The sequence below is a fragment of the Urocitellus parryii genome, chromosome 12 (assembly GCF_045843805.1).
Source record: "Urocitellus parryii isolate mUroPar1 chromosome 12, mUroPar1.hap1, whole genome shotgun sequence".
NCBI classification, from domain to species: domain Eukaryota; kingdom Metazoa; phylum Chordata; class Mammalia; order Rodentia; family Sciuridae; genus Urocitellus; species Urocitellus parryii.
This window is the reverse complement of record NC_135542.1, coordinates 84,293,822-84,307,210: the sequence shown is the minus strand read 5'-3', so window position 1 is coordinate 84,307,210 and position 13,389 is coordinate 84,293,822. Positions and strand designations below refer to the sequence as shown.

Sequence of the window (13,389 nt, the reverse complement as noted above, 5' to 3'; positions counted from 1 at the left end):
AAAGAAACTACTGTTAACTAGTCAACACTTTGTCTTCAGAACATGAAGTGAGTACTAGAGCCAGGGTAGAGGGCTCTTGTCAACATTTTATAAACTTTATTAACTTCAGAGTTAGGAATGAAGCTCCATGGTAGATTGCTTGCCTAGCATGTGTGAGGTTTATCTCTAGCACCACAAAAAACAAAAACAGAATAAACTTTGACTATAGGTAAAAGTAAACATTTAAAAATTTACTGAACAATGTTCATTATTAACTTTTTTCCCACTGCAGGATGACACATATACAGAAAGCTACATCAGCACAATTGGTGTGGATTTCAAAATAAGAACTATAGAGTTAGATGGGAAAACAATCAAGCTTCAAATAGTAAGTGGCTTTCAGTTGGAAATTCCTTTGGGAAAATTTTTGGTAAATTTAGAATGTAGTATTTTATACATGTATATTTAATATGTTAACAAAATTGAACAGAAAAGTATTTTAAGTCATGCATTTATGATAAGTGTGGTACAATAATTGTTGATACTTATAATTTCCTAGGATTAGTTTTCTCATTGACATTTTTCTCTCCCTTCTTATCCTTTCTTCTTCCCTCCTTGTTTGTTCAGACCTTTGTGCTGGGGACTGAACTCGGGGCCTCTCAATACTGACAAAATTGGATTCAAAATATCTTTAAGAATCATGCACCTGTGATAGGATGGTAGAATAATTGTTTAGACTAAAAATAATTTCCAAGGGTTAGGATTTTTATAAGGCAGAGAATTTCACATTTTAAGTCAAACTTGGTCTTAGTCTCACTTTCTTTTCATTGATGGAGAGCTAAGTTTACTTTGTCTATGGTGAAAGTGTTACTGAGCATTTTCTGTATGACTTTGTAAGAGTGCTGTGGAACATTAAAAGAAACCTAGGAGAGGCACGTCATAGGTAGTTTTGTTGAAAAGAAGTATTTATTTAGGGGCTGGGGATATGGCTCAAGTAGTAGCGCGCTCACCTGGCAAGCGGGAGGCACTGAGTTCAATCCTCAGCACCACATAAAAATAAAATAAAGATATATAAATAAATAAAATTATTTAAAAAAGAAGTATTTATTTAGTTGTACTTTTTTAGATAGTATGCACCAATTTTATAGAAACATAAAATTTGGTTGGAAGGAAACTGAGACTAAAATGACCATGAAATTAACATGGTCATTTTATTCTAAGAAAATGGATGCTGAGAGATTTAATGATTGGCTAAAGTTACTGGCAGAACCAAGTGACCTATATCTCTGTCTTCAGTATGTTGTGTTCCCAGGTTATCCTAACCCCCATATCAATCCCCAACCTCCAATTAAATGCAGGCAGTTGTAAGTTTACTTGCATTTCTTTAATATGGATCTTGGTGCTACCATTGTGGTCATATATGTGAACTTAAAAAAATAAATGCCAGTATCTTTTAGAGTTGACTATTAGTATGAGATAAACTAGAAAACCAGTAACTTCTTTTCTTGAAGCTGATGCCACAGTGAACTGGAAGCAGTCTTGAATTTTGAATAAGAGTTTATATTTATTGTCTTGGTTCTGGTAGTTATGTTAGTTGTGGGTTTAACTTATTTCCCTTGATAATTCAGTTTCCTCTCTAAAATGAGTCTGATGAGTTGGGCATTGTGGCACATACTTTTAATCCCAGAGATGACTCCTGAGAGAGAAGGATCACAAGTTCAAGATTCAAGACTTTAGTAACTTAGTGAGACCCTGTCTTAAAAAGCCGGGAGGTGGAGGCTGGGAATGTAGCTCATTAGTAGAGCAGCCCTGAGTTCAATATGCAGTACCTCTAAAAAAAAAAAAAATTAGGTATCATCAGACTTTTTTATCAATTTATAAGATAGCTGTGAGAATCAAATGTAGTAGCTCTGTAGGTGAGTATGAGAGATGTGAATGCCTGTTTTGAACTTTTGTGTACTATTTAGATGTTACTGATGCATGTTCAGATAAATGGATGTTTGATAGGTTTTTTATTATTTTATTTATTTTTATTATTATTTTTGTATTGAGGAAAGGAAGGTAGATGGGAAAAGATCTGTTGATTTTGGTACAAGTGAATACAAAGTGGCACATGTCTGTAGTCCCAGATGCTGATACTGATACTCTAAGGATATAGTTATCAGAAATAGCTTTTGAAATGTTTTGAACCAATGAACAGGTTACTTTCCATATTGATTTTTCACATTATAGCTAGAGTATGAGCTTTATATGTGCCATTGTAGAGAATACTGCAAAAAGACCTGCTTAAGCCTATAAGCTAAGGATTATTATGAGTGTGATGATATCATCATAAGATTTGAGTGTATGTTTGTGAAACATTCACATTTTGTTTAGGTGACAGTGGCTGGAAAGGATTTTTTTTTTTTTTTTTGGTGGTGCTGGGGATTGAAACAGGGTCTTGTGCATACGAGGCAAGCACTATACCAACTGAGCTATATATCCCAAGCCTGGAAAGGATCTTATAGGTCACTCATTCTGCCTTTCATTTTCATTAGGAATTTCCTTCCCATATCTGGTACTACGTTTTTTTGTTTTGTTTTTAAATTTTTGGGAAATTCATCATTTTTCAAAGCATCTACTCCTATTTATAACCTAATTTTTAATTCTATTGAGCTAAAGCCAGTTTCCTTTATCTTACTTCTCTCTTTTGAAGCTACCTGAATCCTGATTCCTGTCTGCTGGTGCAGGCTGCCATGTAGATTGAGCTTATCATACAGCCTTTCTGTCTCTAAAGCTGGTCAGCCATTCCTTGTTGGAGCATATGTTTTTAAAACCTGTAACTCAAGATTACAAAGTTTTCTTTCTGGCCTTTAGGGGCTCATGTCCCTCCTCATCATTAATCCTCTGGAGGAGATAAAAAGAAAGTTAGTTTACTTTTGCTGTCCAATAGCCATATTACCCTAGTAATGCATATCTTAAAATTTTGGTTTGCTTGTTTTTAGTTTAAAAAAAAAATAGAGCTGGGTGTGGTGGTACATGTCTGTAGTCCCAGCAGCTGGGAGGCTGAGGCAGGAGATTTCAAGTTCAAAGCCAGCTTCAGCAACAGTGAGGTGCTAAGCAGCTCAGTGGGACCGTATAGAGTTAGGGATGTCGCTTAGTGGTTGAGTACCCTTAAGTTTAGTCCCTAGTACCAAAAAAGAAAAAGGTTTTATCTTATATTTCTGTGACTAGTGCTTTTAAAATCTGCATGCAGAATTTTACTTTTAACTCTGTTACATTTCATCTTGCTTGGCTTCATTTATCTTTCCAGGTATTCTTCTAGGTCTTTCACACTCTTGATTCTGTTGACTTATATTTTAATTATGTTTTCATTTCAGCTTTTCTTATTCAATTGTGACATCTGGGTCTTTAGTGAAATGAGTGATTTTTTTTTTTTTTTTTTTTTTTTTAAGCTGGGCATGGGTAGTACACACCTGTAATCCCAGAGACTCCTAAGGCAGGAAGATAACAAGTTCAAGGTCAGTCTCAGTAATTAGGTGAGGCTGTAAACAACTTATTGAGACCCTGACTCAAAATAAAAAATAAGGTTTGGGGATGTGGCTTACTTAGTGATATAAAGTGCCTCTGGGTTCAACACCCCCCTCCCCAACCCTCCCTAAAGAAACATTTTACAAAACATTGGGTAGGATAGGATAGGTGTGGAGTCTAGTCATAGAAAGGCCTCTTTCTGTAATTGTTCATTCATTCATGGAACATAATATGGAAACGCCTACATTTATACCAGGCATTGGATAGTTGAAGTTACAGAGAAAAACAGTCATAAGATCATGTTTCAGTTGAAGAGAAAAAAACAGTTACCCTGTGATAATGAGAGGGTACTATTAGTGCTGTTGGTGTACTGAGTCAGGAAGATCTTCAGGGTAGCAAAGAGTCATCAGAAATGGTACTCTTTAGATGCCATTTCTTATTTTAGTTAGCTATAATTCCTTGTTAACTTTTAGTCAGAAAATTTTCTTTTCTTATACTGTCTTGTGAAAGGAGTCTTTGGGCATGGAAGGGAAAGAAATATTAATATTTTACTGAATAGCTTCTATAGTCAGGCACCTTGCCATGCATTTTAAAACATTAGTTAAACTTCAGCAGTTACATGAGATGAGTGGCATCTTTGATTTACAGCTGAAGAAACTGGTAAATGATTCTTTGGTGTTAACAGGAACCATGAAATTGGATTTGATTTTTTGTAGTCAGGTTGGCTTGACTTCAGAGGTCATGCTTCTCCAGTGTTATTCTTAAAAACTTTGAGGCTCCTTACTGATAACAATAGCTCAAATTAGTCTTCTGAGCTCTCAGACTTAGTAATTTGGACAGAAAAAGAAATGAAGCCTCCTGTTTTTGGTTTTAGATAATGACTGTTAATCTTTTCGATTATTTGCTTCATTATATGCATTTTTTTTTTCTTCTGAGGATTGAGTATTTTAAAATAAATTACAAGCCAGGTGTGGTCACCACCTTATATGCCTTGATCCCAGCGACTTGGGAGGAGGAGGCAGGAAAATTTCAGGTACAAGACTGGTCTCAGAGAGGCTGGGGATGTGGCTCACGTGGTAGTGCACTCGCCTGGCAAGCGTGCGGCCCGGGTTCGATCCTCAGCACCACATACAAACAAAGATGTTGTGTCTGCCAAAAACTAAAAAATAAATATTAAAAAATTCTCTCTCTCTCTCTCTCTCTCTCTTAAAAAAAAAAAAAGACTGGTCTCAGCAATTTAGTGAGACCCTATTTTCAAATTAAAAAAAAAAAAAAATCATAAAAATGGCTTGGGGTAACCGGGCACTGTGGCACATGCCTGTAATCCCAATGGCTTAGGAGGCTGAGACAGGAGGATTGCACGTTCAAAGCCAGCCTCAGCAAAAGTGAGGCACTAAGCAACTCAGTGAGACCCTTTCTCTAAATAAAATACAAAATAGGGCTGGGGATGTGGCTCAGTGGTTGAGTGCCCCTGAGTTCAATCCCTGGTATTAAAAAAAAAAAAAAAAAAAAAAAAAGCAACACTCTTGGGATATAGCTTAGTGGTAGGTGCCCCTGGGCTCTATACCCAGTACCACGCCCTGCCCCCCAAATTTATAGACATTGTGATTTTTTTCTTTGCTCCAGAATGCAACTGTCTTTTACTTTATTACTATTTTTTAAAATCACATTTAACAAAGTTAACACTTATGTGTTAATATCCAGCTGGTCTTCAAATTTTACCAGAATTACAGGGGTCTTTTTATGTGCTCAAGATCAAACCCTGGGGTTTTGTGGCATGTTAGAATACAGAGCTACTTCCCCAGCCCTATCAGTAACTTATGGTAGAGTAACTATTCTAATTATATACTCTTGGGTACTGGCGATTGAACCCATGGGCACTATACCACTGAGCTACATTGCTAGCCTTTATTTTTTATTTTGAGATAGGGTTTCACTAAAATTGCTGAGGCTGACTTTGAACTTGTGATTCTCCTGCCTTAGTATCCTAAACTGCTGGGATTACAGGCATGGGCTATGGTGCCTGGTTAATTATTCACTTTTAAAGAGGAGGCCATTGTTTAGGAGCAAACAAAATGCCCAGTATCCTGTTATAAACAGGTCCTTTTTTTCCCCTCCTTTTTTCTAGACATGCACACATTTTTATTTTGGAAAGCACCAACACATTCAAAGGAGAATATAGGCTATCTCTAGAAGGAGAAACAGCAACCCCTTGGTCATGGATGTTGATGTTTATAGAGAGACAGTAATGGGGGCTGATTAGAACCAGGGTATAGTTTACACAATTTTGTGCTTGTGTAAACTGAGCTTGCATAAAAAACAAGGCTTTGTAAATTTAAAAATTGAGTTTTCTTCTTGGTATTTTTCAAAATAGTTTTTTTAAAATTCACAGTATTAATGTTATAATGTAAGTGTCTTTGATACATTACTTTTTCTAGGATTAAGATAGTACTTGGCTGCAGTGGTTAAAATGCTATTTTGATGAGTATTTTGATCTACCTGAAGTAGATCCTTTTCTTTCTTTCTATGATGATAAAACATGCTAGCCATTAACTCTGCCTCATGAGGGTGTATTTCTGTTCATGGGGCTTTGGGCCCCTTTCTTAACCAAGTCAACCTGTGTGCCTAGCATAGTGTTAAGCGCTATACAGAATATGAATAGCATAATATGGTTTGTGCTCACAAAGAGCTTATAATTTTGATAGCATTACCACGGGATAAATTGCAGGCATTACTTTCTTTTCTGGACTTCCATGTATTAGGCAGTGCAGTTTAATGTGAATGTTAAGGACTGTTGTTTCCATATCACATCCTGATAATCTGTACAACTAGATTATTTTCCCTTCTGAACCTTCCCCAACTCTGTTTTAATGGGACTGTTTGGTTTCTTGATTGTTTTGCAATAGTGGGACACAGCAGGCCAAGAAAGATTTCGAACAATCACCTCCAGTTATTACAGAGGAGCCCATGGCATCATAGTTGTGTATGATGTGACAGATCAGGTAAGTTCCAAGAGAAGTTGGTGTTATAGTGACAAAGCATGAAGTTACTATTTGACTAATGTCAGATTCTTTTTTTTTAATATAAGACATCAATATTATTTTTATGGCAGAAGATTTTTCTCACTTTGGCACAGTGGTGCATGCTTGTTAATCCCAGCACTTTAGCGAGGGCCTAAGCAACTTTGTGAGTCCTGTCTCAAAAAATAAAAGGCTGGAGATGTGGCTCAGTGGCTAAGTACTTCTGGGTTCAATCCCTGATACTTAAAAAGGCCACAACTCTCTTCAGATAAAACTGTGAATCATGGACTGGGATGTAGCTCAGTGGTAGAGCTCTTGTCTAGCATGCTCAAGGTCCTGGTTTGATTCCTAGTACTGCCCTCTCTTCCCCCAGTGAATCATTTAGATATTTATTTCCCTTTAGTAAAGAGACAATTTAGTAATTATTTTTACATTTGCTTTCAAGAGACTCTGGCAGTCATTAACAACTAAATAAATGATCTAAGGTAAGAATTGTAAGGAATTATGGCTTGTATGGTTTCTTGTATTGCAATCTTCATTTTATATATTAACAAGAATACCTGGGGTGGGGTTGGGACTCAGTGGCAAGTGCTTGCCTCGCACATGTGAGGCACTGGTTTAATCCTCAGCACCACATAAAAATAAATAAAATAAAGGTATCGTGTCTGTCTACAACTAAAAGAATATTTAAAAAACAAAGAAACAAGAATATACCTGGTGATTAGACTCTTCCTATCAGAATTGCCAAAAGTGAGATGTGTTGGTTATGGTTCAGAATTTGAATGGAATATGCTATAAGAGGATTTTAGTAGAGTGAATGTCTGAAAGAAGTCAGGAAGATGTGGGGAGAATGTGGTCCACGGGCTATTAAGTTTTCTTTTGATCAGAAACTTAGCAGATTTCAGGATCACTTTTTTTTTTCCCCTATGAGAAAGAATAAAAACCCAATAAAATTGGGTTTTTATTTGTGGCAGGCCCTTGTGCGTGCTAGGCAAGCATTCCACTACTGAGCTAGTTAACATTCCCAGCCCTGCAATTCATTTTTCTTGTAGCAAATGCTAAATCTTAAAATCTCATCTCAGCTGTGAATTAAGGAGATATCTATCTTACACTTAGATTCAGATTCAGTGCCATTAGAAGCATAGAGAAAAAATGTTATGTGGCACAGCACCCACCTGCAGTCCCAGATACTAGGAGGGGTTAAAGTGGGAGGTCAATAATTTGGGGACAGCCTGAGCAACATAGCAAGATCCTATCTCCAGAAAAGCTGGGGAAGAGTGCTAAGTTTGAAAGTCTCTTCAAATTACTGAGATGTTAAAAAAAAAATGTATATTTTTTTGCTGGAGATCAAACCCAGGACCTCATATGTTAGGCAAGCCCTCTATCACTGAACTACAGTCCCAGCCCAAGTAACGTTTTTTGGGGTACTGGGAATTGAACTCAGGGGCACACACCACTGAGCTTCATACCCAGCCCTTTTTATTTGGGTATTGAACTCAGGGCACTCTTTTGTATTTTATTTAGAGACAGAGTCTGAGTTGCATAGCCTCTCAACAGTTGAGGCTGGCTTTGAATTTTCGATCTTCTTGTCTCAGCCTCCCAAGCTGTTGGGATTATAGGTGTGCGCCACTGCACTGGCCCAAATAGCATTTTTTGATGCATCTGGGAGTAATACTTAACACTTATTCATAAATCAAAACTATTGAATTTCAAAAACTATGCTTTATAGTACATTTGATTTGCACATCTCAAAAACAATTTGGGTTTGCTAGTTTAAATGTAGAGCTGTATTTTCCTCTATTAATATTTTTATATTTTATCCTGTCCAGAATTGTATGTATGATCATTCTTAAAAATATCTGTCTTTTTAGGAGTCCTTCAATAATGTTAAACAGTGGCTGCAGGAAATAGATCGTTACGCTAGTGAAAATGTCAACAAGTTGTTGGTAGGGAACAAATGTGATCTGACCACAAAGAAAGTAGTAGACTACACAACAGCAAAGGTATGTTTAAAGTTTGATTTTCAAATTGAATTTGAAGTTGTTGAATTTTAATTATGAATGGATACGAAGTCACATGATGGCCATACAACCAACCACCTTAATACTTAAAAATGTATACTAGGATACTGACAACAGTTGTACATGTAGTGTCTTTGGATCCAGTGAAATTTTAGACTTTCCTCACATTTTATATGGCAGAAATGGACTAAGTGAAAAAGGTTTTTCAATGTTCATTGTGTCTTATTTCTCTTAGGAATTTGCTGATTCCCTTGGAATCCCATTTTTGGAAACCAGTGCTAAGAACGCAACGAATGTAGAACAGTCTTTCATGACGATGGCAGCTGAGATTAAAAAGCGAATGGGCCCTGGAGCAACAGCTGGTGGCGCAGAGAAGTCCAATGTTAAAATTCAGAGCACTCCAGTCAAGCAGTCAGGTGGAGGTTGCTGCTAAAATTTGCCTCCGTCCTTTTCTCACAGCAATGAATTTGCAATCTGAACCCAAGTGAAAAAACAAAATTGCCTGAATTGTACTGTATGTAGCTGCACTACAACAGATTCTTACCGTCTCCACAAAGGTCAGAGATTGTAAATGGTCAATACTGACTTTTTTTTTATTCCCTTGACTCAAGACAGCTAACTTCATTTTCAGAACTGTTTTAAACCTTTGTGTGCTGGTTTATAAAATAATGTGTGTAATCCTTGTTGCTTTCCTGATACCAGACTGTTTCCCGTGGTTGGTTAGAATATATTTTGTTTTGATGTTTATATTGGCATGTTTAGATGTTGGGTTTAGTCTTCTGAAGATGAAGTTCAGCCATTTTGTATCAAACAGCACAACCAGTGTCTGTCACTTTCCATGCATAAAGTTTAGTGAGATGTTCTATGTAAGATCTGATTTGCTAGTTCTTCCTTGTAGAGTTATAAATGGAAAGATTACACTATCTGATTAATAGTTTCTTCATACTCTGCATATAATTTGTGGCTGCAGAATATTGTAATTTGTTGCACACTATGTAACAAAACAACTGAAGATATGTTTAATAAATATTGTACTTATTGGAAGTAATATCAAACTGTATGGTGATAAGTATTGTTTTAATTCTTATGGTTAAAGGGAAATAGAGCCTTGCATTATACTGAAAACAGACATTTGTGTGTGCAACCAGGGCATTGTAGACCTACCTGTAGCGCAGCATCCAGTTATTTGCTTTCTAGATTATAAACCTGATAAATGACCTAGGGCAGCTTCTGTGCTGTGTAGGGATTTAATCAATTTTAGTGGTTCAAGAAGCTCAAATTGTATGGAAAACAAGTTTAGAATGTATGCTGTCTAGCCCACCATCTCTGATGCTTCTCTAAAATCATTTGAAATGGCTCCACTGATCAAGAGTTTGTTAATTCATCTGTGGTAGCAGCGAAGAGCGGCACACCCTTCATAATTGGCAAATGATCAGATAATGTGTGCTGAAGTTTCTTCCATGCTCTGAGTCAGATGTCAACTATTTTGTCCTTCACAATTGTATAACTCATGTTGGAGAGTTTAAGCATTAAAGGAGAAAGCAGGAAACTTGAGTGCCCTAATTTTAGAAATTATATCCCTAAAAATTAACTGAAAACATAAATGCTGGGTGGGAATTATAAATGAGAAAAATATATTTATTTCAGTGAAATTTTGCATGTGTGAAAATTTTGTTAAATAGGACCTTCAGGATTCTAGGGTTTGTTTTTATTTTTATTGTGGAAAACAAGTCTTTTGCTGACACTACCATTTTAAGGTGACAGAAGTCAAGGACTGTTTCTTTAGGTTGAAGCAACAGCCAAAACATTCTTCACATATGGGCTTGGGATGTGGCTGTTGGCAACACATTTTATTGTGGGGTCTTTAATGAGAAAACTTAAGTTAAAAAACAAGCCAAAAATTATAGGTTTTTTTAATTTTTATTTTTCACTAAACAGGCAATTGAAATACATGGTACAAAAATAAGTGGTAAGATTATTGTAAAAATGAAATGGACAGAATAAATATTCAATTTAATTTTCCATCTATGAGAATTTCACAATAAAATCATAGTTTACTTTGTATTATAGACGTGCTTGTTGGATCTATTCATCCTTACATAAGGCAACTGACAAATTCCTGAAGTCACCAATAGTTATTTGGGTGAATATCTTGTTTTTAATGCTTTAAAAAAAAAAAGTTTCTTTTGCCTTATCAATACAGTATAAAGTTCAGAAAATATTTTCTAAAATAGCTAAATGATATAAAACTGATACTAGACAATGTGATGCCATGCACTTTAGTTTCATACAGCAAAAGATGTTTAAATGGTTAGCTTATTCTTGGTGAGTTAGCAGAAAAACATTACATGAATTTAATATGTAAGCATATCTACAGACTTAGTTTGGGAGAACTGTAGTGTTCTTCCCCCCATGGCAGTCAAAAATTGGGACTACAACATATTTCAGCATGCTGTACTCTTTGCTTTTATGTATATACCAATAATTATGGTTTTGAGAAAAACAAATTCCCATTTCTAACCCTATTTCAAGTACAAACATTTCAAGGTTACTATGGGCCTGTTCACAAATATAGGGAATTATCACTTGCTATGTTTTAAATATAACTGGCTGCCATAAATTAGCTTAGGTAATGAAGAGTGTTCTGAGCTGTGGCACACTCTGGGAAGTCATTACAGAGTAATAGTGATTATGGTCTGAGCAGTTAACTCGCTGTCTGCTGGATAGGAAGAAATCTTCTTCAGCATGTACATTATCTTTCCACTGTATCTCACATAAACCCTTCATGCTCATGTTTAAGTTTTAGAACAGCCCTGTATTGTAACAGTCTCTCATTTATTAGCACTTCACCCTGGATGCACAACAAAAACCCAATCCACCCTTTAGTTTTGCAACTCCACTGTGGATTCAAATTCCATTCATCATTAAGGGATGGCTACTTGAATCTAACCCGGCCAGCATCTTCCTAGGTTGAAACAATTTGTTTTTGAGTTGTAAGGGAGGTCTCAAACTGAAGGTAAAATTAACAGTTATATTGATATTCCTCAGTGGCTAGAGCCAGGTTCAGAAAGTTAGCACCTTATTCCACAACTTATTTCAAAGAGGATGAACAAAATCTATCACTTAAAACTAAAGCACCATTTTCTTGGGAAGTAGGAATTTTCAGATTCTGTTATTTTGGAATATCTTGTCAGCTGAAGCTGACGAATGCCACAATATGAATTCAATTGATATACTGGTCAGTTTGTTTTTATAAGGTTATCCCAACTTTTTAATGCTAATACAGACTGATTTAAGTGGGTGGGTTTAATTCATTAACAGCAACATACTCAGTGAAAGGCATGTTCCACTTTATAGCTACATTAACAAATGTAAATATGTCAGTGATGCATACCTATCTTTTTAAGAACTTATTTTTTGTGAAGCTACTATTGAATAGTTAGTAGATGGACACAGTACCTTTGTTTAATTTTATGTGGTGCTGAGGATTGAACCCAGTGCTTCACAGGTGCAAGGTGAGTGCTCTACCACTGAGCCACAACCCCAGCTCTGAATAGTTAGTTAATTTTGAATGGTTCACTTTTCATTATTAGAACTTACAGCTATTTTCCAGTGACTGTAAAGTCTGAGAAATGTAGAGGCAGAAAAGTCACATTGAATAGGATCCTATTAATGTTGTTTCTTTGATATTCTTTCAATGTCAAAATTAAGATTCTGCGGTCACTAGCAAAACACTGCTTTGCTTCAAAAAGCTACAGATAATGCTTTAAATATATTTATATCCATGCATATTTTCCCCTTTTCTGACAAGGTACTTAACAGGCCAACTCCCAAGCAACAAAGAATTCCCTTTTTTCCTTTATTGACACTTTTAGTTTCTGTAGTGAAACAGGCGGTGTGATCCTATCCATTCACTTCCCTGACCTTGCACTAGTCTTCCAAGGGAGTAGGAGTGGAGGAACAGGATCCTCCTCCCAGAGATACCCTAAGTTTGATCCTTAGCTCCTTAGCCATGCTGAAGCACAATGGCAGTTCTCTAATTCCCAGGCACATTTTATTTTAAGATACTAGGCCAGGAAGGTGGAGACCCAAGCCCTGAAGATGGCAAAAGATGTCACAATTGCCCAAAGTAATCTGTAGAAGTTCTATTCATTTACCCCTTTTCTTCTGCAGACTGAGGGCTAAAATTTTCAAAAAGGAACTTACTAAGCCTCACTTGACCCCTTTTTGTGTCCGAGAATACCAAGTATTTGGAACCTTCTTTCTCAAAGCAGGCTTCTGTGAATAATCTCAGCAGGAAGAAGAGTTTAGGAGCTCTGTCTTTTTTTTTTTTCTTTTTTAAAACTGGACATAGGGGAGGCAAGGCCTGTAACTGTAAATCTTATTTTAATAAAAGTTGCAAAGCCACATGCTTTCTGTGGAAAAGCACCAAAAAGAATAGTTTGGAAGGATTCTTTGTAAATAAAACCAGTAATTTAATAGCCCTTACTTCAGAGAAGAGAAAGGCATTTAAAGCTAAAAATACATTAACATTTTTCCCTTGACTTAACTGTTAAATGGCTCTTGCAAGTACTTCTTGACAGTTTCCTTCCCAAGAGTCAACTTTTGGCTGACAATTTCATCTCTGCCTGCAAAGATGCCTGAAAGAGAAAGCAGCATTTGTTACAGGCATAATGTTGCAGGAAGAAATAATAGCAATCACATGTATCCATTTCAGAACTAAGATAATTACTAAAATTGCTTTGATGTAAAAATGCAGGGACTCCCTGCTCTTGACATAGCTACAGTGAATTCACATCTAGAAAATCATTTTGTAGGAGAGGAAATTTCAGAAAAAACGTTGCGAAATTACGATGTTC

General features: G+C 36.2%; 2 protein-coding genes across 5 annotated transcripts in view; one reads left to right on the top strand and one right to left on the bottom strand.

Moving 5' to 3' along the window:
* Nucleotides 1-10,601, top strand: part of Rab1a (RAB1A, member RAS oncogene family) — a 31,709-nt gene extending 21,108 nt beyond the window's left edge. The window contains exons 3-6 of the mRNA XM_026387158.2: nucleotides 272-367; nucleotides 6,396-6,491; nucleotides 8,381-8,512; nucleotides 8,766-10,601. Coding sequence (XP_026242943.1) covers nucleotides 272-367; nucleotides 6,396-6,491; nucleotides 8,381-8,512; nucleotides 8,766-8,963 — 522 coding nt within the window. The 3' untranslated portion in view covers nucleotides 8,964-10,601. The remainder of the gene's footprint in view (nucleotides 1-271; nucleotides 368-6,395; nucleotides 6,492-8,380; nucleotides 8,513-8,765) is intronic.
* A 91-nt stretch (nucleotides 10,602-10,692) lies between these two features.
* Nucleotides 10,693-13,389, bottom strand: part of Cep68 (centrosomal protein 68) — a 28,776-nt gene continuing 26,079 nt past the window's right edge. For all 4 annotated transcript variants that reach the window (XM_026387155.2, XM_026387154.2, XM_026387157.2 and 1 more), the window contains one exon: nucleotides 10,693-13,170. The gene's annotated coding sequence lies outside the window, so the exon portion shown is untranslated. The remainder of the gene's footprint in view (nucleotides 13,171-13,389) is intronic.